Source organism: Aulonocara sp. 'chitande type north' Nkhata Bay, linkage group LG2, assembly GCF_057382095.1.
Source record: "Aulonocara sp. 'chitande type north' Nkhata Bay isolate Kocher_YH1m ecotype deep benthic linkage group LG2, A_spYH_male_GT1.1, whole genome shotgun sequence".
In the NCBI taxonomy this organism is placed as follows: Eukaryota; Metazoa; Chordata; class Actinopteri; order Cichliformes; family Cichlidae; genus Aulonocara; species Aulonocara sp. 'chitande type north' Nkhata Bay.
Genome location: NC_141345.1, coordinates 22,475,243 through 22,502,287, shown reverse-complemented (window position 1 = coordinate 22,502,287; position 27,045 = coordinate 22,475,243). Strand labels below are relative to the sequence as shown.

At 41.3% G+C, this 27,045-nt stretch overlaps 1 protein-coding gene across 3 annotated transcripts in view; it reads right to left on the bottom strand.

Annotated features, from left to right (window-relative positions):
- neurl1b (neuralized E3 ubiquitin protein ligase 1B) overlaps window positions 1-27,045 on the bottom strand; it is a 29,554-nt gene that overhangs the window by 1,134 nt on the left and 1,375 nt on the right. The window contains exons 1-5 of one of the 3 annotated variants that reach the window (XM_086310567.1): window positions 9,978-10,236; window positions 6,003-6,250; window positions 5,576-5,909; window positions 3,179-3,919; window positions 139-264 (exon numbers count right to left, since the gene is read on the bottom strand). In XM_086310567.1, coding sequence (XP_086166693.1) covers window positions 139-264; window positions 3,179-3,919; window positions 5,576-5,909; window positions 6,003-6,250; window positions 9,978-10,008 — 1,480 coding nt within the window. In that variant the 5' untranslated portion in view covers window positions 10,009-10,236. Of the gene's footprint in view, window positions 1-138; window positions 265-3,178; window positions 3,920-5,575; window positions 5,910-6,002; window positions 6,251-9,977; window positions 10,237-27,045 lie in introns of those variants that run through there. The other 2 variants (XM_086310575.1, XM_086310557.1) reach the window with 2 other exon arrangements.

Here is a 27,045-nt window from a genome sequence, read left to right as displayed (position 1 = left end):
GAGTTTACTGGGGCTTAATCAACTGATTGTTGGTCATACATAATACAAGAACCCACACAAACCCTTATTACAGTGATCTTGAGAGGGTTTCTATATACATTGTAGCCTTGGGTATGTTGTCAACATTTGGCAACTTACCCAGAGAGGATTCAGAGGCAGAGGAGGATCTGTTGACACTGAATGCCAGGTCTGAGTCACTGTCATCTGGGCTGCTGCTCTGTGAAGTGGTGGGGGATGTAGAAGGAGGACTGGACTGCAATGTTCCTGTGTCGCAAATATAAATACACATGAACAAACTCCATATAATGTAGTGGCTTTTAAAGGTGAGCTGTGTAGCTGGTATGTTCTGGGGCAATGTGCCCTTGAAATGTTTGACAGTAACACTAGAGATTTGGGATTTATTCTGACCATGTCTAACCAGTCAGATTAGATATGCACGTGTCCTTTGTGGACTGATTTTACTTTTTCTTTTAGGAGAAAATCGGGGGATCAGAAACCGTTAAAAATGAGACTAGGAAAGAGAGGTCACAGCTCAAGGCTGAACAAGCTCACATAGACGTAAACTATTCAAATGCCTTCAAATTCCTTCAGCCTGGGAAAAAATGAATTGTAGGGGGTAGAATAGACTTTCATTATTTTAGTACTAAAGCAAAACATTTTACGGAAATATGCTCATTTGTTTTGTGTCAAAGAGATGAATATGAAGATTGATGTCACTCTTGTTCTGTACATTACATAAGCTTGTCTCCACATATACAGAACTGCATGCCACAGACAGTATCACTGTGCACAGAAGAAGGTATCACATAGTTTGTTTTTTTTTACTCTCCCACACTCATTTTGTTTGGAGATTATAGGGCAGGAACTATAGACTTAGATTCACTTCCCTCTCTGCATGGATTTGTTCATTAGTCTGCTTGTTTCAAGAGACATGTGACTTTAAAAGTTGTTTCCTTTTTAAACTTTAAACATTGAGAGTCAGTGAAACAAGTAAGGGCATGCTGTTGGGAGATTAGCTGGAAATCCACTCAGGCCAAATGAATACGCTTACAAAAAAACAAAACACGGGAAATGACACATGCCCAGGCTAAAGGCGTAACCTATTTACTGAGTGGGAAAACAACAGGCAACTTCTCAGTCATGACTGAACAAGAGGAATTTTGATCACATGATATCTCAGTTATTTTTGTGCCTTCTCTTTAATGCAGTTTTTTTAAACACAATGTAAACAAGTTTATAAAAGAATCAGACCAAAAATTCTTAGGTAAAGTAATTCAAAGCTAGAGTGTACCAAAGAGTCTTCTTGTCTTTGATTACAATAGATGTGTCTTTTGCTAGTAGCAGCTAATATAAAACTGACAAGCTTAGCAGGTGGCTATCTGCTACACTGCACTTGTAAATGGAGGCCTTAACCATTTTTTGAAGTTGCTGTTGATGTTTTGTGACACAGTTTTAATGCAAATTCCTCACTGACAATATGCCCAGCTGTGGAGTTATTTGTGCATGTGAACAAGACTTCAAAGGTAATTATGGAGTTCCACAGGGTTGTGTGCTGGGACCACTACTTTTTATGTTATGAGTGCTTCCTTGAGGCAATATTATTAGAATATATGGTATATATTTTCTTTGCTTAATGGACGATACCTGGTTTTATTTATGTGTGACGTCAGATGACGAATCAAAGAAATTAGTTAATCAACAGGCGCATTTTAAATACGTAAAGGGCTGGATGTCATGTAATTTTCTTCTCCTAGATTCAGACAAAATTAAGTCCATCTTTGTCCTTCTGCGTGCGCATTAAACAAATAAAATGACTGCTTTCATTCAAATGCACAATATCTCTAAAATTAGAAACACCGTCTCTTAGAGTGATGCTGAAAAACCTAATTCTTGCACTCATTACTTCAAGGCTGAATTGTTATATTTCATTATAAGAGAGATCATATTTCTCCAATATTGGTTTCTCTTCGCTTGCTAAACTGAGAACTGAAGTTAAAACTCATCCCCTTACATACAAAACTTTTAAAAATCAGGCCTCATCATATGTTGAAGACCTCATGATACCATTTTATCCTAATAGACCAGTTCATTCTCAGAGGGAAGGCTTATTTATGGTTCCTAGAGCTTCTAAAAGTATTTTCAGCTATCAGGCCCCTGTCCTGTGGTACCAGCTCCTAATTTGGACTCAGGCAACAGGCAGTTTTAAGATTAGGCTTAAAGCTTTCGTTTATAATAAAGCTTTGTGTTTGGGCTGAATCAGGTGACTCTGAATCATCCCTTAGTTATGCTGCTATAAGCTCAGGATGTTGGAGCTATTCTCCTCCACTTCCCATGTGTTTATACACCAGTGCTGTATGTCATTAAATCTTGTCTTCTCTCTCCAAAGTGTGTTTTTAGTCCTGTCTCCCTATGCTGTCTTTTTTTTTTTCAACTCAACCCCAACGAGGCATGGCAGATAGCTGCCACTGCCTAAGCTTGGTTCTTCCTGTCAAAAGAGAGTTTTTTCCTTCCCACTGTTGCCAACAGCCGACTGATTATTAGAATTCTGCCTCTAATATTGTAGGGTCTTTACCTTACAATAGTGCCTTAAGGTGACTGTTGTTAAGATCCATAGACATATGGATACCATAGACGTATACCTTGCTCACCAAGCTTGCTAATATTAGCTGATAACTTCTAACTTAAAATAATGTATTTCGTCTAACCCTGGGTACTGCTAAAGTCAGGGCTGCAAATGCATGCTGGCAAACAAACTGGTAAAGTTGTGGTGGGCAAGTCCCTACAGTCTATGGTAATGTAGTCTGAAACTGGCAGCCTCAAAGAGATGAGGAGTAAGCTACAGAGGTCTGGCAACTTCTTTCAAACTCCTTACCCTTAGATATTTATTTCATCTGCATGCTAGTAGTCCTTAGCCTTGAATGGCACTGACTCAAGTGACATCAATTGAGGCACATTACGAAACACTGCAATCTGTTTTATGTAATGCAGTGATATTACCTAAGACCTGTAACTTTTTTATTTAGTACTTTTTGTTTTTCTTTCTGGTTTTCCTTCTGATCTAACTGGACTAATTACCTTAATAAAATTCAAGGACATTGGGAATTACAGTGAAAAAGGAATAATAAATATCGGGGTTTGATTCTTGATATTGATTGTGTGCTGCTTTAAATACACGTACCAAGTATCCTGAGTCTGTTAACAGCCCCATGCAGGGTGAAAAAGGCCCACAGGACCTGAGAGGAGTCCACACAGATCAGCCTGCCACGTCCCACTCCGTTCACCCCGTGGTGCACCTCTCCACTGGGCAGCAGACTGAAGCTGAGCACGTCTCCAGAGCAAGGCATCGGGAAGACCCGGTGCACCACCCAATACTCTTTGCGGTCCAGAAGAACTTCAGGGTCTGCTGGAAGGTCCCCAGCATGTAGATTAGCTGGGTCGCAGGATGTTAAACCAAATGACAACGCCCCAAAGTATGGCAGGCCCAGGTGGCCAACCTCCACGTACAAAGTCTCACCCATGTGAAAGGGCCTGTCAGTGAACACCAGAGTCCGACTGCTGTCCAGAAAATGAATGCAAGCAGCTGAACGGTCTGCAGAGAGTATTACATCAGAGCCACGGATGAGGTGAAAGTGCAAATCATTGTCCAGAGGAGAAGAGAGACCCCGGACCACCCTTGGGACAATGAATCCAGTGGAAGCAGATGAGGATGATGTGGAGGAGGAAGAGGTGGAGGAGCAGCAGGGGATGAGCTGAGTGTAGTTATTGAGCTGGAGGTTGGCCATCTTGGCAGCAGCCGCCTGGTTGTTTTCCAACTGATTGTTGCTGTAATTGGCTGAGTCGTGGCTACTCTGGGGGAGATAGGCACTCAGACGGGCCGCACTCAGGCAGCTGGATCCCACACTCTCAGCAAACGTGCTGTCTGTGGTGGAAAATATGGAAAAGCAAGTACGTGACTTGGACATAGAATTACATGATTCTTCCCAGATAAGCTCAGGTCACTTCCTTTCTTGGTGTTCCTTTTCTCTTTGTTCTAGGAATGCCTTTTCATAGTAAAACTATGACATGAAAGCAGTAAGCCCTGGGATCCTATTTGTGTTGCTGCAGACTCTTTGATGTCTTTGCAATGTGCTTTTTTAGTTGTTGTTTGTTTTTTTTTTTTGGTGAGGTAAGCACCCAATAATTGATCTGATTATCACATACTGTGGGAATTCTTATAGGAAAACAATGGTAACAAGGCCCTTAATACAAGTTTGACTTTTTCAGTTGTTTTCTTTCAAGCAATAAATGCTTCAAAATAAAACAACAGAAAATAATTAGATTTAAGATTTCGAAATCATGCTATAATTGGTATTTTTTAGCTATAAAGAGAACAAACAAAAAATAATAACAAATAAATGGACCTGTTTCAGACACATTGCTCATTAATAAACAACTATGAAAAGTAGTACATTAAGGTTTTTGAGGATTTCCTGTATTTTTTAGCAGTGCAAAGCAATTCTCGCCTTGAGCATTGTGTTAAAAAAAGACAGAGAAAAAAAGACATGTTGGCATCTATGACATTTCTGCAAAAGCACTTCTGTCTATCCGTGTTGGTATTTAATGCTTATTCTTACCGTTGCTGACAGCAAGCAGCTTTGAAATAAGAAATCAAACATGACTTTCACACAGTAAGCAACAACAGTTTGCTGACATCCTTTCTGATAAATCCTCTTGACGGACACTCCAAAGAGAGCTAGACTAAGCATCTGTGCTTAGAGCCCTTCATACGCCGCTCTTGTTATGATGTTTGTTGTGCTGTTAAATAAACCTTCCCTCTCAGAACAAATAAGCTCTGTTGGTCCTGAGCTCGTGTGTCATTCAATATTTTATTTGCCTCCCTATTTCATTTCCTTTCTTTGCCATTGTGTGCTCTCTAAACGGCCGCAGTCCATGCAGAGAATCCACAGCACAGCTGAAATTGTCTGTTTTAGAGACTGATATAAACAAGTCTGCCGCTAGTAGTCCTCCTTTGACTTATGATGCATTCCTTTATTACTATTTCTAGTGATGCAGGAACAGTTGAGCACACTGGCCCCTTACCAAAGCTCCTGGGATCTGCCGACTTGACCAAACAAGGCCAGAGCTCCTGTCAGACTGAAGATAAACACACCCAGTACATATGAGAGGGAAGCGCAGGGGAAAGGGTGATGGGAATGATGGCAGAGTCAAGGGAGAATGTAATAAAGTGCAGGAAACTGATAGTAAGAAAGTTTGAAAGGAGGAGAAGAAGAGTGGTTTGAAGTGCTCAGGCTGAACCGACTACTCACTACAAACTGACTACTCCTACAAACTCATCCTGTGGTGCTGCAGGGCTTTGTAGAACTCCCAAGAAGCTGCTTGAATTTGCTGTGAATGTGTTAAAACCATAAAAATATGTCACTGCAGTTAAAGCGTTCTAGCTGACTGATGAAGCTGAGTAAAGTTATTTTCATCCTTTTCCAAAAAGTTCACGGCTCGCCTCACTCAGCTGCAGTCCCAACAGAAAACATAAGCATTTGATTAGGGTGAGAATACAACAACATAAGAAGATGCTTACCAAGCAGTGTGACCTCCTGAGTGATGCCGTAGATATCTATGATGGCCCACAGTGGACAGCCGATGCTGAGTCCACAGTGAAAGAGGATGGGCTCGCCTTCGTTGATGCTATAGAAAACTCTTCCATGGCGATCAGCCCAGAAAGCCAAAATGTTGTCCTTCAGGGCCAGTCTCTCGGGCAGAGCCTTGGCCCAGTAACCGGGCCGAGTCACCAGATCTGGGCAAGCATACTTGGGGATATCAGCAGCAGCTAATTCACTGGGATCCAAGCTAGTAAAACCAAAACGTAAAGCTCCACTCCATCCAGTGTGCACACCAGTCAAGCGAAGACGCACCTGAATGACACAGTGAAATAACCTTTTACTTTGATTCTTTAAATGAATACCTCCTTAAAAAGTCTCAAAACTAATTAAGGAAAGTAAACAAACCTTTTCATAAAGGTGCACAGGCCGATGGCTGAAAGTGATGCCGTTGCAGAAACTGTTCTTACGGGTGGCACGCCGAAGCTGCCCATCCAGCCTGATGTTCTTGCCTTTAGCATGTGGGTGAAAGCGAGGTGACTCCATGTTGATACTGACTGGGGGAGCAGACGTTCTTCTCTCAACAGCTGCCCCATTGTTAGGCAGGGTGTAGTACTGCCGAGTAGCCACCGGGCGGGGTTGCAGAGTTGTATCTACTAGTAGAGAAAAGAGGTACAATAGAGAAAAAAGGCAATAAAGAGCCTGCTAATTATATGTATATAGCTGGTTTAGAGGTCAGAGGTAAGCCCAAAGTTGCATACTTTATTCCCCATAATAAGTTTTTTAAAACTCTGCTCTTCCCAACAAGGAGTTTCTTTTAGCATGTAGTCCATATTTACAGTATAAAAAGGCAAACTGTCCCAAATCAGTCATCTCACCACATCCGTAAGGGGTATTTATATCTCAAAATGAAATACTGTAAATTTAGTCAAAACCATGTCCACGCAACACCGGGAAACATAAAAAGTAGTGGGCTTGGCTAAAAGTAACATAAACACACACACACATATCTATATATATATATCTATATATATATCTATATATATATATATATATATATATATATATATATATATATATATATATATATATATATATATATATATATATATATATATCTCAGAGAGAGAGAGAGAGAGAGAGAGAGAGAGAGAGAGAGAATAATAATAATCATTTTAACATTTCCTCCTATTTATGAGGTACACACATCCGTGGCCTAAAATCCCTGAATAACGCATTTGATTCTTCCACAGTTATCTTCAGAAGTGGTGGATGAATCACACAGTGCCTAGTCAGTATAGAAATACCCAAATAAAAAAAGCTTAATCTTTGATCTCATCTTCATAGGAGTCAATGCCCTTCTGGGGAAAGGAATTTCTTTATGAGCAAAACAAATTAACAATGTTCAGGAATCAAACAGGACAAACCATAAAGTATCTCAAGAGAGAGCTGGGGTGGGGGGGCTTGGGTTAACTATTAAATAGCATTTAAGCTTTAGACTATTGTTTAAGGTATAGATTGGCTCAGATTCAATTTTCAAAGGGATGCTGGGTTTCTACACTCCACCGGGGCCGCAGAGTGATTACATTTGTTTAAAATTCACAGCGAAAAAGACAATAACTCAGTGAAATGTTCCACAGTACATTTCCTAAATTAGACATTATCACTGATTATATTCTAAACTATGAAGCAGCAGCAAGAACATCTGTAACATCTCAAATGATGTGCTGGTGCCCCTTCCCTTTCCACTCTAGGAATTTAGCTTTTGAAAGAGTAAAATATACTTTGGTCAAATGGAGTTGGCCAGACTATGTTGGGGCTTAGCCTATAGGCCTTCAGCTCATCTGCCTTGCTGACAGAGTGACATAGTGGGAGTCTGCAGTTAAAGGACCAAGCCTGATATAGACACTTGTTTGCCATTATTAGATGAAAGGCATAGCACAACAGGTCATGCAGCAAGGGACAGCTCACAGCAAGGTCTGTGTTAGCCCTAGCTGGTTTCTCTCATGAATACACATTACATTGGCGCCACAGAGATCACTGGGTACTTATTTCTGAAAAATAAGTACCCAGTGATCTTTCAAAATGTCCGTATGCCATTTAGTAAACCTGCCACCATTTGGCAGAGTCATCTTTGAAACATCTTTTAACAAGCGAATCCTCTGCTGAGCATTCACTCTAGTTGTTCATTCCTACCATCTGAAACAATCCACACCAAAACTACTTTGCTAGTGTGAGAATGAGGTCATAGTTTTGAGCCATTGGATCAGTGTTTGAGCCATTGGATCAGTGCATGGTATTCTATGGCCTTCATAGCCGCCAGATTTCAACCCAACTGAGCAGCTGTAAGACCTTTTGGACCAGGATGTTAAATAACGCAGTCCACTGTCCTAATCACGACACCATGTGGGGGAATATATTTTAAAAATGGTCATCAGTCCCTCTAGAAGACAGGCACAATGGGTCACTGCGAGGTATTCTATGACCTTCATAGCTGCCAGAAATAAACCCAAGAGAACAGCTATAGGACCTTTTGGACCAGCGCATTAAAAAATGCCATCCACTTTCCTGTTCTGACTGATTCTGTCCACTGGTTATTCCTTCAATCTGTCACTCATTTCTAAGTCATCTGCAGCTTTCTGGAAAGAAGCTTAAATTAAGATTCAAAATCAGAAATCTGTGCAATCTAATCTGAGCTGGAGCCATTTTACAGTGAACAAAGTCCAGGCAGCTGATCAGAAATTGTTTGTTTTTTTTAGTTCAGCTAATGTGGTGGTGGAGGTTATTGCCGTCAGACAAATTCCTTGCATACAGCATATTCAGTATCTGCTACCGTACATGAATCAGTTGGCTTTGGAGAAGAATTGGGGCATGGGAACGTTGTCTTGCTCTTGATGAATAGAAAAAAGCGCAAATAAATGCAATCATAAGACTTCACAAGACAAACTGCCGTGCCAAAGAGAGCTTTTTGATAGTAAATTTGATTATGTGCATTCATCAGAGTTATCTTTGGCCACGAGATGATCAGGCTCTTTAGTCACTCATATGTCTCAGACGTATGTGTTCATCACATTGTAAATGATTCAGTGAGCAAGACAATGTGGATTTTAAGGGAATTTCCTGGTAATCACCTCTAAAGCCAACAAAATAACTCTGTGCGATGAGAAGATATACTCTGTGATATGGATTGCATAAATGCAGATATTTGATTAAAACATTAATAGGATCCAGGCTGCTCCTGTTTTTCTATGACTAAACATTCTCAGGCCAAACCCCACTTCAGCTGCTCTGGCAGCAACCACATCGTTTAGCCAGTGAGTGGGTCTGTTGGGGGCGTGAGAGGGTGACAGACATTAAATCAAAGTGATATGTGGAACTGATTATCAAGTAATGTGCTCTAGGTGTCACCATAAAGTGGCTCAGAAGGAGGCATTCTGAGAGCTCATTACAGCAGCTTTATTCAAAAACTAGGGGCTGACAATCAACCCACATGCAAATCACTGGCAATCACTTGAGACTGTACTTTACATAAAACACCTCTGATACTCGGAGATACTGGAAGCGATCAGCAGCAAATATAGTTGCATATATTAAGAATGTGGCCTAGTTTCATATTTGTTCAGTTACTGTTTGTGGTGATTTTTCTTGTTTTGCTTCTTGATGTGTCCTTGTAGTGCGTGCCCTTGGTGATTTTAGTCTGTAATCATACCAGAATCTAAGGCAAATAAACAGCCAGATATTTGCTGTTAGTGCCACACATAAAGAGAAAAAAAGGAAGCGGGAAGTAAAAAGGGGGGGGAAAAAGCTAAATCCTTGTTTATCATAGCAATGATGACACTAAAAAAATGAAAATAAATAAATAAAATGCTTAAAATTTAAATCAATTTAATGTAAGTGTTGTATGTTCAACTAATTTGCAAACAGAAATATAACTGAGGGCAGGTTACCCACTTCCTCACTGTATGTTCTGTAGTTATTTATGAGCTAAATAACTGCCATATTATTTATGTAGCTACAGTTTATTAATGCCCAAGCATCAGATCCCCAGCATTAGCTTAAATAGTCACTTTTCTGACTATTTTCGATGCTAATGCTCTCAAAATTTTGAGGCCACATCCCTTTGTATAAACCTCGTAAATGATGCTTTCAAAGTGATTATGAGGAGAAACGCGACTGCTGCTGCTGCTGCTGGAGCGCTCGCTTGGACTCGCTCCCTGGGAATCACGCTCTGCGCCCCCGTGATGGGAAGCGCGTCTGTACGCAGAGCGAACACAAGTAGGACAAGCCATGTGTATCACTGGGTATCAAACCGTTCCGCACAGACACCCTATCTTGTGTAAACATTACCAGCCTCGTTAATGATAAATCAGTAATGAGCCTCACCTATCAAAGGTTTAGGTGTTGAATTTCCCATTATATCCAGAAATTTCTCGCGCCGGCTGACAACTTAATCCCGATTGCAGTGCTTCTCTGTCCATCCATGTATCACGGGTCTGCTGAATATTTGCCTGGACCTGCTTCAGTCTTTAGTATCAGTGCCTTCCGATCGCTCTGTACCTCCCCGCTGGACCACCGACACGCTCTTCTTAATGTCAACAGCAAGCGCTGCGACAGGCAGATACCTCCAACTGGCGCACAGCAGCCCCCTCCTTTCTTTAGTACGGGCTCCCCTCTGCACGACTTTAAAGACACAGCGAGCATAGACCCCCCCCCCCCCCCCCCCACCTCTTCAAAAACATCTCAGAGCCTCTTAATAATTAATCGTGATTTAATCACCGCTATAATGAAGCCCCGTGGGCGTGTAGCCTTTAAGACAAACAGTATGTTTGATAGAGATGCAAAAGGAGAGTCTGTTGAGATATTTGCATATAATAACTGCATGCTGGAAAGTTTGGCAACAATAAAATGACTCCATCATGGCTGTTTAACGGATGTGGCGGTAGTAGTGGCAGGGGGTGGGGGTGAATTAATCTACATAAAGTTAACAGATAGATTGATAGATAGCAAAACTGTAAATCACAGAACCCTAAAGCAATATACACACCAATGGCAAGGGGAGCGACCCAGATTTTATCACTCACTCATAGAGTGCACGGCAGATAAGGATTCCACACTTTTGATAAAAGTCCAAGCATTGTATGAGGAAATCCCCTTTTCCCCCACCCTATCCTCTGTCCTCCCACAGCCTTGACTGCTGTGCTTCTCTCAAGCTGTTTCCTGTCTTCTGGACCGCACTGCTCTCTGAGGAGCCATGGCCTGCAGGGCTTGTAGGAATCAGAACATCAGTGAAGGGGGAGCTAGGAAAGCATGAGCATTACAGAAGCCCGAGGTGCAGCAGCAGCAGCAGCAGCAGTGTGACAAATATCATGAACAGAATCTGTTCTTGAAGAAATGGAAATGCATGAATATTTATGCTCGCAAATGATACGTCCTAGACGTCACCATCATGGCAGTGACTAATTGGAAAGCATGGCAGAATTAGGTGGTTCGTGTGTGCGGGTTGACTGTCAGCACAGTCAACCCGCCAATTTGCAAAGGGATGGGGGGGAGAAGTGCCGCTGGTTTCTGGTAGATGACAACATGGTCATATTTGATCTAACTCAATCTGAGGGCAAGCAAGCCTTGTGTGAGATGGTGTTTGGGTGAAGGCAGACTGTAACTAAATATAACTCAAAGACAAAAGCGTTTGTTTCTTGCTCCTCAATGCTGTTTGTTTTAGCAGGATATGGTGGCTCCTTATAAGCGCCTTGGTGAATGGTGTAGGGGGTGAAGCGAAGCAGAAGTGAAATTCCCCCTGCCCTCACCCTTGCCTCCAAAAAAAGAGTTGCTACTGCAAAGGGATTAACAAAGGAAGTGAATATGAGGCTGCAATGAGTTCTGCAATCAAGTTTAACTGTAAACACAACAGAGCTGCAGGAACAAGTGCTGCTACTTCCCCCTGATGCTTGATGTACTGTGTGAGTGCAGACTACAGGGTGTTAATGAAACCATCATGATTACTAGGCTCACTTTGCTCCAAAGAAAAAGAACTGTACTTTTTAGGATCGTTTTTTGCACAATCATTGCAGAAACAGTGGGGCATCTGCACAAATATCCACTGTGCGATACTTGGGGAAATACACTTTCTAGAAACTGCCTTCCTAAAAAAATGACATCATCAATCTTTCCACACAGGGCCCTAATACAAATGGATGATAAATTACAGGGAAAAAACAACAAAGTGTCTTAGTAGGTGCTGAGCCACCACATCCTGCCAGGATAACTTCAATGAGCCTTGGCACCGACTCTCAACTGGAGGGATTAAACACCGCTCTTGCAAAAGATATTTCCTCATTTGGTGTTTGGATGAGAACGTCATCTGACACATCAGTCTAAAATCTGCCACAGGTGTCCAATTTTGGGTTGACATCTGGTAATTTTGAAGGCCATAAGAGATAATTTACATAACTTTAATGCTCATTAAGTCATGCAGCGACTCCTCGTGTCCTTTTAATGGAAGCATTGTCATCCTCAAAGAGACCACTGGCACTGGATAATTAGCCACTGAATAACTGAGAAATGGACCCAAAGCATATCAGCAAACTGCTTCCCAGAGTATAACAGAGCCATCAGGTCACTGTTTTAACTTGTCACATGCCCCTTCTCAATGTCATATACACCAATGAGGCATAATATAAGGATGTAAATTAGTTAGCTGCAGACCAGTCAGGGTTCCCATGCTGATCTCCATCCAATTATGATGCATGTGAGCATCATAATTGGACCGTGGAGCAATCGAAGGTGGCCTGGTCTGATGGATGACTGTTTCTTTTACATCATGTGGATGGATGGGTGTTTGTACTTACCTGGGGAACACCTGGCACCAGGATGCATTATGGGAAGAAGACAAGCCAGCAGAGGCAGTGTGATGCCTTGGGTCCTGCCATCCATGTGGATGTTACTTATGTCATGTGGCAGGATGAATGTTATTTCTCGGTTCAACCCACTTTCGGCCTGACGCATTAGGGGGGCGCTACTATAAATAGCGGCCATTTGAGCGTTCCTGGATCGCTTACCTATGATCTCCTTTTTGGTCACCTGACTTCCCTTGGTGTTGCAGAGATCATTTGCGGGTTACCCTTCTGAAGCCTCCATCGCGGCTGGAAGGTGTTTTGTCATTGTAGTGCGTACATTACCTTACTTGGTGGTAAACAGGTATTGTTTTTAGGTCGTAGCTGTAGAAGCCTCCTATGAGCCACTCTGCTCATGATTCGTGACGCTGTTTACTCAGTTTTGTTACGATCTCTGCCTTTTATTGTTCTTTTATAGTAAATACTTACTATGCTTTGCAGGAAGTGTGGGCCTTAGTTTTACAGAACGCTAAGCTAACTGAAGTGCTGCTGCTTTGCTTTTACTGTCTGTTCCTGTCGCGAGGTTTCTTTTCCTGCTGCTACCAGCCTTTTAAAGTGGAAGTCAGCGTGGACAGCGGCCATATGCATGCTGCTTATTAATAAATTGTCAAACTGTTTTTATCATCGAACCTCGTCTTTGTGCTGAGTATAACAAACCTAAGTGCCTTCTTGGTGATCAGTATTACTTCCAGTATTCTTCTGGGTGAAATTCCCAGGGTGGCGTTGTCTTTTAAACTGTGAAGAGTATTTACTTTATTCCCACCTCGTGCTGCTACACTTATATACTATGTACCTAATCATTGTTTCAGACCATGTACACCCTTTCATGGATGGCTGTGGCCTCTTTCAGCAGAAATGGTTCAGCAAAGGTTCGAAAAGCACAGGGATGAGTTTGAGGTGCTGAATTGTTCTCCAAATTCCCCAGATCTCAATCCAATCCTTCACCTCTCTAGGATGACAAACAAGTCCAATCAACGGAGGCCCAACCTCGCAAGTTGCAGGACTTGCAGGATCTATTGCTAACATGTTGGTGACAGATACCCCAGCACACCTTCAGGAGTCTAGTGGAGTTCATGTCTCAATGGGTCAGGGCGGTAAATCAAAAGTGAGACCAGGACCATATCAGGCGGGATGTCATAATTTTATGCCCGAGTGGTGTATTTGTATTTAGCGATATACATATTACTTGATTTTGCATACGAGTAAACACACTGTGTATTCCCACAGTGTCGTTTTTAGTGTACCAGTTACACTCTAACTAAACTATGACCTTCTCCTAATTCTAAAAAAAAAGATGTGGCTTCTAAAATCAATGAAGCAACATATTTTTGTTAAAGAGCTAAAAAAAATAATCTAAACCAAATCAATGTAGTGAAAAAACTGTGGTCCCAAAAGGGGCATAAATCACATTCTCCTTGGTAACAGTGTTAGAATTTGACAAAACAGCACTATTGCATTTGGAAATGGTTTGGTTTAACTATAAGTGACAAAGTCCTCTAAGGGGTGTAATAATTATAACATGGGGCAAAGAAGGAACTGAGGTGGCATTAACCGAACATCAGATATTAACACGTAAGACTGTTGTTCATTTCCCTATTAACTCAAAGACCACTGTCTAACCTTAATCACGCACACCTGGCATAAACCACAATTTGGCCCATCAAACAGAAGTGCTTTTATTTTATTTATTTTAAGCTCTGACTTTCAATTTACACTTTCCTGTGGCACTAAGGATCCATGTACACTGGCAAGCTTTTGAGATTTTGGTGTGATTAGTGAGTGCGAGGTGCGAACGTGGATTAATCCAGAGCGGAAAACACCAGCAAAGCCAGCTGAAGCGACATACAGTCCAGAGGAAAAGCTGCATCTTTAGAGCAACGGTGTGCTCTAAAATACATAATAATGCATACGGTCCCCCTTTGGGATATTAAGCATGTGTAATGCAGTGATATCAATGGCTCCTACAGCGAATCAAGTTGTTTCCAGAGGAGGAGGGCAGACATGCCTCGTTTGCTCAAGGAAACTTGGCCCGCGGCAGCGCGACTGCTGCCATGCAGAGCAGCGCAGTGACTGGTCCTTGGACAGCAAAGTGTTACGTTTGCAGTATTTTAAATCTCTTTAAAGATTCAAAGGCATGTGTAGAAATGCTGAGCAGATGGCTGTTTGGGAAGGTTTGTGTGTGGTGGTCTCAGTATCAGGGGGAGGGCTGCTGTCCAAACCCCAGCCACTGATCTAATGGATGAAGTGAGTCATACCCACCTTCAATGTGAACACAACCATCTCCATCAAACACACATGGGCCAGCACAATAAGCCGCATTCATACAACAATGTTTTTCTGGTCACCTTTTTTGTTTTTGTGCACTGTTTTCTACTACGGTGCATTCACATCTGTTTCCAATGTGTCCTCGTGTCTTTTCATTAGGTCGACTCTTAACGGGCCACTGGAGTCAAGCACCTGCTTTTCAAAAAACGCAGTAAGAGTTCAACTATTGCCAAGGCCATTGTGTCAGTAAAAAGCCTCTCACGTAGATGATGAAACACTCAACGTTTAAAAAAAAAAAGAAAGATACAGTTTTTTGTTTTGTTTTATAAATCAAAGCAACTGTGCAGCATTTGCCTTTAATTGGAGCCATTTTAGGAGGAGTTCTTGCCATGTGCTTGGTGCCCTCACAGACTGTTTTAATTTGCAAAATCCTCAGATCATAGGACTGAATGCTGTGGTAGTTTCAAGAAGACAAAATGCTTGGTTTCACTTTTGCAATTTCACATTTCAGTAAATTAAAAACACCACTGGTAGTGAATCACTGACGAGTGGTGTAAATTGAGAAGATGATGCAGTGTAATGCAGTCGTTTGACAATCTGAGCTTTTTAAAAATGATGTTATCTATACATAATTTAAAAAAACTAAAACCTAATTATACATATATATGAAGAAAGGGGTGAAAGATGACAGTTAAAGGAATGCAAATCTTGAAAGGTGGGCTACACATGGCTGAAATCCACAGCTGGAAGCGAAGAGTGGATGACACAGTAATGTTAATAATGGTAAAGGACATAGTAACTGTGGTACGGGGGGGATTTCCTGATTCAATTTCCATTGAGGGAGTCTAAATCATGACATTATGTAACATGTCAGGCCCTAGCTTTAAATGACCTCTGCTACTCTGACAATGGAAGCAGAAGCAAGGCGGCACTGAGAGAAAAACAAAATCTGATGTTATTCAGCATTTTAGATGCACAAAAATTTGCTACATCTTACTAAATTGTAATTTCTGGTAGTGAAACATGAAGCTGTGTCATGGCTCCTCCATGTTGTTTCAGGCCTCACTGTCAGTGGGAGGCTTGCTAAAAATGTCCTTTCAATGCATTTAACCAGATGCACAGACAGTCTTCTTCCTCCATCTGTTCTATTGTCTCGATGTTCTCTGGGATGAGGAGCGGATGCACCACCAGAGGAGATGCAGGAAATACTCTTGGCCGAGAACGTCTTCTAGCCTCTCGCACACTGTCTTCAGATTCAGGTGTGGCTCAAGACGGTGGTCGAATTAAGGTATTGCCTAATGCGAAATTCATACCCTTACAAAAAATTTCCATTACGGTATAAGTTGGAGAAGTCTTCAAAAGCACACACACTGTGTTGCGTAGACATATAATCTTAATGTGTTCCTTATGCATTCATCTTTTAATCTACTAGACTGTAGCTTATTTGATGTAGTGGAAAACTACAGTTGTCAGAGGGCTCATCGGATCTCAGACTGGTCTCCAGTCTAAAGAGGAATAGGAAGGCTTATTGATGCCCGGGTCAAGGTCTTTGTCATCTTTAACATGACTCCACACAAACAGCCACAGGCTCACTCCACACAGTCTGTCAGGCATGCTCCAGAAAGAGATGTTTTTGTCGAGCACTAAAATTTACGAGCTAAAGCCATATATTTTTAATCATCATTGAAGAACGGTGAAAAATAAAAGGGGATCTCGTGAAGATTAAAAGTAAATAATGCCCCAATAAACAGAGGTCTGTGTAAATATGTGCGTTTATAACCAACCCGGTCTCACCGCAGTGTAAATATATTTTTAAGGGATCATATTTTGAAAGGCCGGGTAGATGTTGTCAACCCGCAGCCTTCCACTGCTGCACCGCAGTTGTGTAAAGTCCCGTGCCATATTCACATTAATCCTGTGAAGGCTACAAAAGTGAGGCAGTGAATTCTTGTGGTCTGTATTAAACAACAAAGCTATATTTAAGAAAATTCCAATTAAGCCTCTTAACATCATTAGAGTTTATGACACCGTTCAAAAGCAAACTACCTCCCAAGCAATTTAAGGCTTGTCAGAATTTGCCTTCCGGGTCCCAAATTCGAACCTCTAAATTGATTCACTCTCAACTATTCAGCGGAAAAGAATTCACAATCTCATTAGAGAAACTCAAGTGGTTTGAGGGGAACTAAACTGCTGAGCAGCCAAGTTTAGGGACTTTTCAGCTACAACCATTTTGCCATTTTAATCCATGCCTTTATGTAGTTTCCCTTTCATGTGTTCATCACGTAATATAATGTCTCGCTAAAGCCGGAGCAGCATTTTATTAAAGTTAATGTTCCTGAAAAGTGGAGCGTTCAGTTTGTGAAGCATTGAAGTGTGCTGGTAAGCTTTAAATGACATGACAGAATAATGTGGACTTTATAGGAGACATACAGGCTTGTGTGTTACAGTTAGAGCTGGATATTTCCTTTCATTTGTTTGCAAACCGCTCCCCCAGTAACCTTGACCACAAAGGGCTCGATGACCGAGGGCAGACCCTGAGGTTATGACACAAAATACTTTTGCTATTATTACCATGTCGGTCACAGTGTACATGAGATCTAAGCCCAGGTTCAGCAACAAACCTGGCTAAGCTCTCAGTTCAAGAAAAAAAGTTTCTATGAAGTCAAAAACAAAACAAAAGACACAGGAACAACAGCCAGCAGCCGTCAAACCCAATCCTGAAAATGGTGGGATACTGGGTAAGACGCAAATAAAAACAGAATGCAATGATCTGCAAACCTCATAAACTCTCAATTTATTCATAACAGAAAATAGAAAAGATATCAAATGTTAAAACTGATAAAAAGATGAAGGGGCTAAGGTTGTGGACATGAGGTCGACCAGAGCACCAGTGACCCCTATATCCATCCATGGAGTCTCTACAAGAAAGGCCAAAGCTGCCTCTACTTTCTGAGACGACTGAGGTCCTTTGCCATCTGCTCAGGATTTCTTGTGGTGTCCAGTGCCATCCTATGTGCTTTGGTGCGCTGGGGCAGCAGATTGACAGTAGTGCATATCAACAGACTCAATAAACTGATCTGCAAGGCCAGTAACGTTGTGGCTGTGAAGTCTGACTCTCTGGTAGAGGTTACTGTCGATACTGGAACATCTCACGCTGGACAGCCACAGGAGGACATTCACCAGAAGCTACGTCCAAACTGTGGCTGGACTATTTTCACTTACATTATCTTGTTTATACTGTTGTACATTGTATTCTTTAACTTTGGAATATCTAATCTAAAACTATGCTTTGAGTGCCTTAGTTGGACTTATGAGTCTGCATTTTCTATCTTTTGTGTTTACATTTTTATGCCTGCAACAAAACAATTTACCCCCGGTGGGATTAATAAACTGCTATGCTATTTCATTTTAAGAAAAATAAGAAAAATTTCATGTCTGGTAGAATCTGATGCCAGCAACACGTCTCAGAAAACTTGGGACAAGGCAACGAAAGGCTGTAAAAGTAAGTGGTACTAAAAACAAACAGCTGGAGAACATTTTTACAACTAATTAGGTTAATTGGCAACAGGTCAGTGACACAATTAGGTATAAAAAAGAGTGTTAGTGAGGCAGATGTGCAGATGTTCACCAATTTGCAAAGAACAAAATGTCCAACAGTTTCAGAATAATGTCCCAGAACATAAAATTGCAAAGAAAATCTGGAGAAATCTCTGCGCGGAATGGACAAGACTGAAAATCGGTACTGGGTGCCCGTGATCTTCGGGACCTCAGATGGCACTGCATTGAAAAGAGCGATGAAAGCACTCCGTCATGGAAGTCACTGCCTGTGAACCCAGTTTTCCAGGCAATGCAAAGAAATACATACGAAGCCGTACGTAAACGAAGTTAAAATGGACTGAGGCAAACTGGAAAACCGATCCGTGGTTAGAAGACTCGAATTTGAAATTGTTGTTATCAGTGCTCAGTTCAAACGCCTGTATCTCTGCTATAAAGGGAAATCTGTGCCTATGGAATTGGCAGCTGGCACATCTGGAAAGGCACCATCAATGCTGAAAGGCACAAGTACAAGTCATAGAGCAACATATGCTTCCATCTTTTTCAGGGAAGTCCTTACATATTTCAGCAAGACAATGCCAAACCTCACACTGCCCCTATTCCAACAGCATGGCTTTGTAGTAGAAGAGTCCGGGTACTGAAGTGGCCTGCCAACAGTCCAGACCTTTCACCAGCTGAAAACATTTGACCCATCATGAAACAAAAAATACGACCAACAAGACCCAGGAGCAGCGAGCAGCTAGAATCCTATGTTAGACAAGAATGGGACAACATTCCTCTCACAAAAGTCGAGCAGCTGATCTCCTCACTTCCCAGATGACAGACAGTTATTAAAAGAAGAGGAGATCCTATACAGTTGTAAACATGGCCCTCTCCCAACTTGTTTGAGACATATTGCTGCCATGAATAGAAAATGACCTTGTTGTTTTCTTAAAATAGTAACTGTTCTAAGTTTAAACATTTTATAAGTGTTTTATTGTGAATTTTAAAAGTGGGCTTATGTTTTTTTTCCCTTTGAAATCACTGCATTCTTTTTTTATTGACATTTGGCACTGCATCTCAGCTTACTGGAATTGCGTTTCTTTGACCATTAAGGTCCACCTGATTTGTCTCACAGTCCAAAAGGAGAGGGGCATATGGAGGAGCAGACAGCTACTGCATTACATAAATGCATATTTCCATTCAGCACTCATCTCTTTCCATTGCTCTGCAGTTTGTAGCCAGAGACAGTATGACAGACATAAGCTGCATGTAGGGTAACCTCCCTGTAACTCTAGCTTTCCTGTTTTTCTACTAATTGCCCCTTCTCTGGCCCTCTCTTGGGGGTTAGGAGTGATACGCAGGACTGTTCTGCTGAAAATTTCCCATACAAGGCAGAAAAAATACAGTGTTCTGCACATGTCAAAAGTCGTAGAAGCTACTTTGTTGCTCCGGTCAATGCCTAATTTATCGGCGCCTGAGCTTTAAATGTTATCAAAATAGTAAAACTCCCTCTGGGTTCACCTTATGGCTGATGATAGATGCCTATTATTTTTGTGATTTCACCACAGTTTGTGTATTCTAACCACCTCCCAAAAAAAATTATCCCCCGATCAAAAACATCTGAGCAAACTAAAACAGAGGCTCTAACACAAAGCAGTTTTTGTTCTCCACTGGACTGTGCACCATGAAGGACATATAAATGAAACTCCAGGGGGCACATAAGGCAGGCCTCTCCTTCCCTAGTTCTGGGTGCATGAGTCACTCGTGTCAACTGTCATAAAAGAAATTCAAGCCACTAGCAGCACCAGAGGTTCAGTAATAACGTGCTGTTCTTTTTGGTATCTAGGCCAGTTTGAAGGCCCGCAGCTCTGGTCACTGACCCTTAAATGAAGAGGCTCGAGTTTGTCTTATAACACATATCATGCCAACTAGCACATCTTTACTTTAACGGTAAAGTTTAATTAGCAAATTTAATATCATTAAAATGTTTAGCGGATGGCAGCATCAAGCAGAGACCTCTGGTGAGGAAAACTGGAAACCAGTGCCAAAAATTGCAGTTCCTGAAATTGCCACTTGAGGCTTACTCCAAAACTGAGTCAATCTCCATAAAGTATAAATAAACATGCTTACAGTTACAAGACCAAAGCATGATTTAAAGGAATCATCTGATAAGATGAACAGAGAGTCCAATTTTATTTTCATTTTACTTGTATGTTACTTATCTAGCACATAGGGTTGCCAACTCCCTGAAAAATAAATAAGGGACACCTCGTGGCCAGGGCCGGGCAACCCAGTTGTCTTCACCCTTCCCAGTGTGGTGAATTTTCTAGCTCTTTTTTTGTGTGTGAAATTATTTTTTTTAACCATTTGACTTGAAGTTGATTTAAGCAGATGCATATTCTATTCTTTGTGATATGAACACATGTGAAACAAGTGATCATTTAGCCATTTATTTTTAGCTCAAAATGACAACATTAACACAATAAAACAGGTCTCCTTCTTAAACAGAAGCCTGTCATGCTTAACTTTTGAGAATATAAGTAAATCTTTCTTTAAAAGAACTTTGTCCTGCTTAACTTAAAATAATAGAAAATAATAGAAAGAAAAACATTCTTGTAACAGTGCACATTTAGTGCATTTAGTACAATTGGCTTCAGTTGAGGTATTATTTCAGCTTTTCTAATGCTAATCAGCTGCTCCTGTTTGTAAACCCGCTTGTTCCCATGATTACGCATCTTAACTCATCATTATTCACCTATGTATTACTTTTATGTATTAGTCATCTATTTGTTGTAATCATCTATCCTTGCAGTTGTTTATTACACAAAATAAATTATATTATCACACTTCTGGCCACATAGCGCTGATATTCACTGCACATGCCCATATTAACTTTTTCCAGCCAGGTGTTTTCCTTTTCCCATTCTTCCCTTTCTCTGAGGGGAACAAACATTGCTGCTCTAATGCTGGGCTTACACTGTGCGATTTTAGGCCCATTTTGAGACGATTTTTGAGTCGTGCGACCGTTTTGGTGATCGGACCGATTTTGGCCTTCATCGTGCATCGTGTAGTATACGTGGGGTAACGAGAAGTGATTAACACCTCACGACCAGCTCCCGATCATCAATCGCTCGTGAGGATCTCACCACAGCCGCTCACACTGCTCACGCGCAAACACGTAAACGTCGGTGAAAAAGACGGAGCAGCACGGCAGTGCAGCGTGTGATCTGGACACAAGCGACGGAGGCACAACTTGGAGAACTTTGGAAAGCTCATCCGAGCCTTTTCGATGTGGCATCACAAAATTATCACGACCACAACAACCGTGAAAATAGTTGGATTTACACTGCTGCTCAATCACAGCTGCCTGATCAATGTTTTTCATTAGCAGTTTAGCAAAGTTGATGGTGGTGGTGTGTCTGTGTGAGTGAAAGACAGAGAGAGAGAGCGACAGATTTTCTGTTATAACCTTCATTTTATGGACGCACAGGGTGAGCTCTCAGGTCGCATCAGAGCATCGGGCGGTATAGTGTGAGACCTGCATCGTGACCTATGAACTTCTAACCCCTGCGAGTCAATCGTGCAGTTTGAGCAGGAGCTGAATATCGCGACTGAAAAAAATCGCACAGTGTTTGCCCAGCTTTAGGTGTACTGTCGTCCGAGACTTGCACCGCAGTGTCGGCGTTTGTTTCCCTGTTGGCCATGCTTCTTGTTGTGGTCACCTGTTGTCTTCCGGTATTTTCTCCGCAAGCGACCTTTCCTCGACCAATGAGATGAGCGGTAATCTGAATTGTCATACTCGAATTGTCATAAGTGTGCTGTCAGCTCATTGGTCACAAAGCAGGAGAGGGGCTGGGAATTATGTTTTCAAACAAAGCGTTAATTCCATTAACATTTATAGACTACTTTTGATTCTCACTGTATTACGGGACAAAGTGCGTCCCTTATTAGCTCAATACGGGATGTGTACTTTTTTTTCTAAATACGGGACGATTCCGTATTTTAAGGGACGGTTGGCAACCCTACTAGCACATCTCTTTGTCTATGTGAGGCTAATGCTATCAGGCTAATACTTTTGCTAGCATTAAAGAGCAAATAACTTAGAAGTCCACATTCCTGTCCAAATATGGTCACATTTGGCTCTATAACAACAAAATATTGACAGTCTTCAAATGACTCATGATAAAGTCTTCAAACTACGACATTGCAACCATTTGGTCACATTGCAGTTGCTGTGTTTAACGTCTATATACAGTCCATGACAAGTCTTTGTTTAAAGTCCAACGGAGAATCACATCATTCTGCTTTCAATAAAAGTAACAATTTTAGTACATTTTTATATATTTTACCTGTAATCTTAGCTGCCCATTTTGCTTCCTTTCCTGCTGCTATGTCCTTGTCTTTTACCCTATTGCCTCGTTGCATGTTTTTTTCCCCCCCACTATTTTAAAACAAAGCAGCAACATGTAGTCAGAGAAACATCTTGAGCTGAGGCATGCTCCCTGCCTCGCTGCTGACTCGGGTGGGTGTAGCTAATTACAGAGCAGGTCCCGTATTGTCCAGGTCTCCAGGGAAACAGCTTTCATCCATCCCTAGTTCCCATGGTGCAGCTTGAAGCTAAGGTGTGCGTCATGACTCTTCTGCTAGCGACCATGCTGTTTGGGACGGATGCACTTCACTGAGCACATTTAGGCTGTTTTCTTTCCTGCTGCTTGAGATATAACTTCAAGATCAACGAGTGAGATGCACAGCATAACAGATCAGTGATGGTGAGTCCATAAAAAATGATCAAATCAGTCAGCAAATGACACAAAAATCATGGCACCCCTCTTGTTATGTGATTCAGGTGTTTATACAGAGGTTTCTCTTACAACTATATATTTGATACTCTACAAACAGAGAGAATTTTTCAGGAAATATGAAGACAGAAAATTATACTGGCTAGCCGGGTATCTGCATCTTATCACTGTCTCTCCAGACAAAGCAGAAGAAAAATAAACGATGTATGTGGTGAAACATTGCTCCTCGACAGATTTGCAAAACTGTGACTGTAGTTCAAACATGACGCTAAGACAAATAGGCAGCCAAAGTTTTCCTGCGATTCAGATCATCTTGTTTTGGTTGACCCAATCAGACTTCAATGCCAAAATAAACACCTTTCTCACATAGAAGTGCAAGAATGATTATTTTTTTTGTGAGAATTGCTTTTTTGTTTGTTTCTAATCGCAAAATAAGACAGATGAATGATGAACTTTCTAAACTTCAGAGTGAAAGCAAAGGACCGCTTTGATTTATTCAAAGTAAACTCATGGTTTTGAACAAAAATATTTGGAGAAACTGATGAAATCTTGATATATACAATTTAGCTACTCATATCTTGTGTTTTTGTAGATTTCATGACTAACATGTTGATTTTTTTTCCCCTGTACAAAATATTTTCGATTTTCTTTTCTCTAAATCATATAAAGGTGGCCAGCATCTGACATTCAAATGTAGCTGTTAATTCAACTGTCATAAAAATCTAGCAAAGCTGGAATGTGCTGAACTGGACACAAGCTGCTATCCGCAAGCCCAACTCCAAAGACAAACTGCATGTCGGACATCAAAGACAACTGCCGTGGAAAGGCACGCACCAGCGGGAACTCTGTAAGAGGATATCATGTCCAGGACCTTGTGAGATGTTACAATGTACAGTATGCAGTTAAAATTTTCAGGTAAACAACAGGGCCCAGTAACAGGTAAAGACTGCAGCTCTGGAATTTGTTCTTATTTTATCCAGGAGAGGAAAGACGAAGTTGTGGGTGCCAGAAAACCCCAATGCGTAAACTTTTATTTGAAGCACGAAAACCGAGTCAATTTCACAGACGCTCTGTTCCCCTATAACACTTCTACACTGCTGAGTGCTTCCGCCCATCTGTTCCCCTTTTCCTGTTCTCTCTCTGCAGCCAATGGGTCAATCACCAGCCACACCCTTTATCGTAACCCCCCTCCCCTTCTAGCATCATTTGGTGGGCTTTTTTGGACTTGTTATTTTTCTTATCTCTCCTTAAAGCAACCCCTCTTTCCTTTCCTACTCCATGACCCTCTTTTTCTCTCCCTCGCTCTCTCGTCATGACATCGTTCATGTGACACGTGTGGGAAACTTCTGCAGGGCCCCTGCTTCAGACAGGACACTGATATACTGAGAGTGCTGGATGACAGGGCTATTTTTGGAGCTTGTAAATATGAGAACTTCCTTTCCTAAAGTATATCTAATATCCCAGGGGATTAGCAACAACAAGAGACATAATTACTGTGTGTCTGTTATCAATTAGAGTGCAGCTTCTTCTGCTTTTCTCTATGATTTATTGATAAGACAGAGATCCACAGTACCAGCCCTTTTCCAAGGCTAGCCTACAAGTTGCACAACAAAATCCTTTTGTCTGTATGATTGAATTTTCAGGCACTTCCACGTATTATGCAGTGTTACACTTAGGTCATAGAGAGACATAGAGTCCATCATTACAGTGTGAAAGTGAGGCTCAAGTCCTGTTGATGTTTTTGTGACTGCCAAGACTCATCCATGAGACATTACACCACAATGCACCAACAACAAATGCATACTTCAGGGTGAAAGGCAGAATTATAGCGTGCTGGTGGGCAGACAGCTGTGGACATCAAGGACAAGCAATCCTTATTATACTTTTTTTTAAGTCTGCTTGGACTCCGCCTCGACGAGGTATGCATCCATGTTGGTGCATTGTTGTGTAGCGCTTTGCAAAAAAAGCAGATCTATGATGTTTTTCTCCTTTCTGCAGCTCTCACAATCCAAGTTTAGACTCAATCATTTTTTACGTTTTGCCAACACCTTGACTCATAAGCGTGCAAGTATAAATGCAAACCCCTTCTACAGTGTAGGCCCTTTAACGCAGTACTTGAAATTAGGCTTTCACCCCAAGATTTATGGAGCCATCCCAGCACACGGTTCAGAAGGTAGTCAAACCTTCTCCCCTGTTTGGAAGTGAAGAGACAAGACAAGGAGCAAAATAAAGTGGAAAGATAATTGAATTTGACCTTTGGAGGAGGAAGCTGAGGCTGCGATAAGGGAGATCTGGGGTTTGTTGCCAGTGTTTTAACAGAAAACAGACCACACAGCATGAGAGCCGGGAACTGCTCTGAACAGCCGCAAACGGATTAGCTCTAACCAACTGACTGGACCTATTTATAAAATTGAAATCAGTATTAAAAATGTATGGCGACTGCTTACAGCGTGACTTCCCATCAATGAAGATGATTAATAGGTGATATATATGCACCGAATATTACTGCCGAAATGATAATGTCTTTCATATTCTTTCTTCTTTTGCCTCTCTCTGTCACAGGCGCACGCACAGCCGAGTGGTCATAAATAAAGTCAGCGCTGCTTAATGTTTAACTGAATCCCTCTTTGCCACCCAAGAGCTTTGTTATGAATGAGGGAAATGAACAAGTTCACACAAAGGACATTCTTATTTTGATATTCATATAAAATGCAGGCAATCTGTAACACATACAGCATGCAACCTAAACATGCATGAGATCTGAAGACAACAAATCAAATTCTGCTCTTTTTTTTCTACAACCACTTCTCTCCTCCGCCTCATTGTAATTTGAAACACCAGCCTGGCAGATGCTATCAGGTCTTCTGCTGATTTAAATGCTTTAAAAGTACCATTAGTCCTATAAAGAGAAACCCTCTTGTTCTGTGAAGCTTTTAAATATAGGAAAAACCCAATGAGCGGTCACTAGACAGTCACATTTGTTGCCTGAAGCAAAAAGACATAAGGATCTACTTGCACTTCATTGCAGAATAAGCATGCAGCTGCTTCACACAATGAACAATGGATGCTTAAATAGAAACAAGTGTTTCTGTCCAGTGCTGCGACTTAATCCAGGGAAAGACTCCGATGAAAGATGTAGTTCAGCTTGTCCACAAAAGTCCAATGAAGTCATACTTCGACTTGCCAGTTCAATCCTGAAGTGCTGATCCCTCTAATAGGGTCCCTCCATAGAGCGATATCAATATGATACAATGGCACCACCTAGCGGCGCATATGCGCATTTCTAAAACGCATTCCTCTGCGATCATAGCAAGTACAGAATGTTTATATGTACGTGATTAAAGAGAAAAAAGATGCCAATGTCTATTGAAAATAAAATAAATAAAAAAACTGTGTAGATGTATAGAGGCATAAATAAATACAGGAAAAAGAAAGAAACAATAGTGGGACCAAAAATTTGAAAACACAGTCAGTTTGTATATTTTCCTTGCTTCGAGATTACATTAGTTCTCCACCAGTTACTTCCTTGTCTGTTCTCACAAGCTTTTTTGTGTGTTTCTCATCAGCCCCTCGGGGGTGTTGGGGAAGCTATGAAGTGGCCTCTTTTAACCTCTCTCAGCCCACATGGACCTCAATATAGCAACAATATGAGCAACAGGCATTTCCTGTCTGTCTGAAAAAGCAAATACAGAAGTTTAGTTTGATTAGGGTGTGGGGAAAACGTGAAGACACTGGAGAAGGGTTTCAGCTACAAAATGTGTTGTTTTTTTGTTTTATGTGAAAGTACAAAGTTTAATGTTAAAAGTATATGAAAAAGAGCCAGAAAACATGACTGGAATTCATATTATTGTGGGACAATTGCGTGTGGTGCTATGAATAACCCTGCATTCATTAAGGCTCCATTGTACGGTGGCTTATACATTCACCTAACACATGAAACATTCCTAGTACGATCCCAGT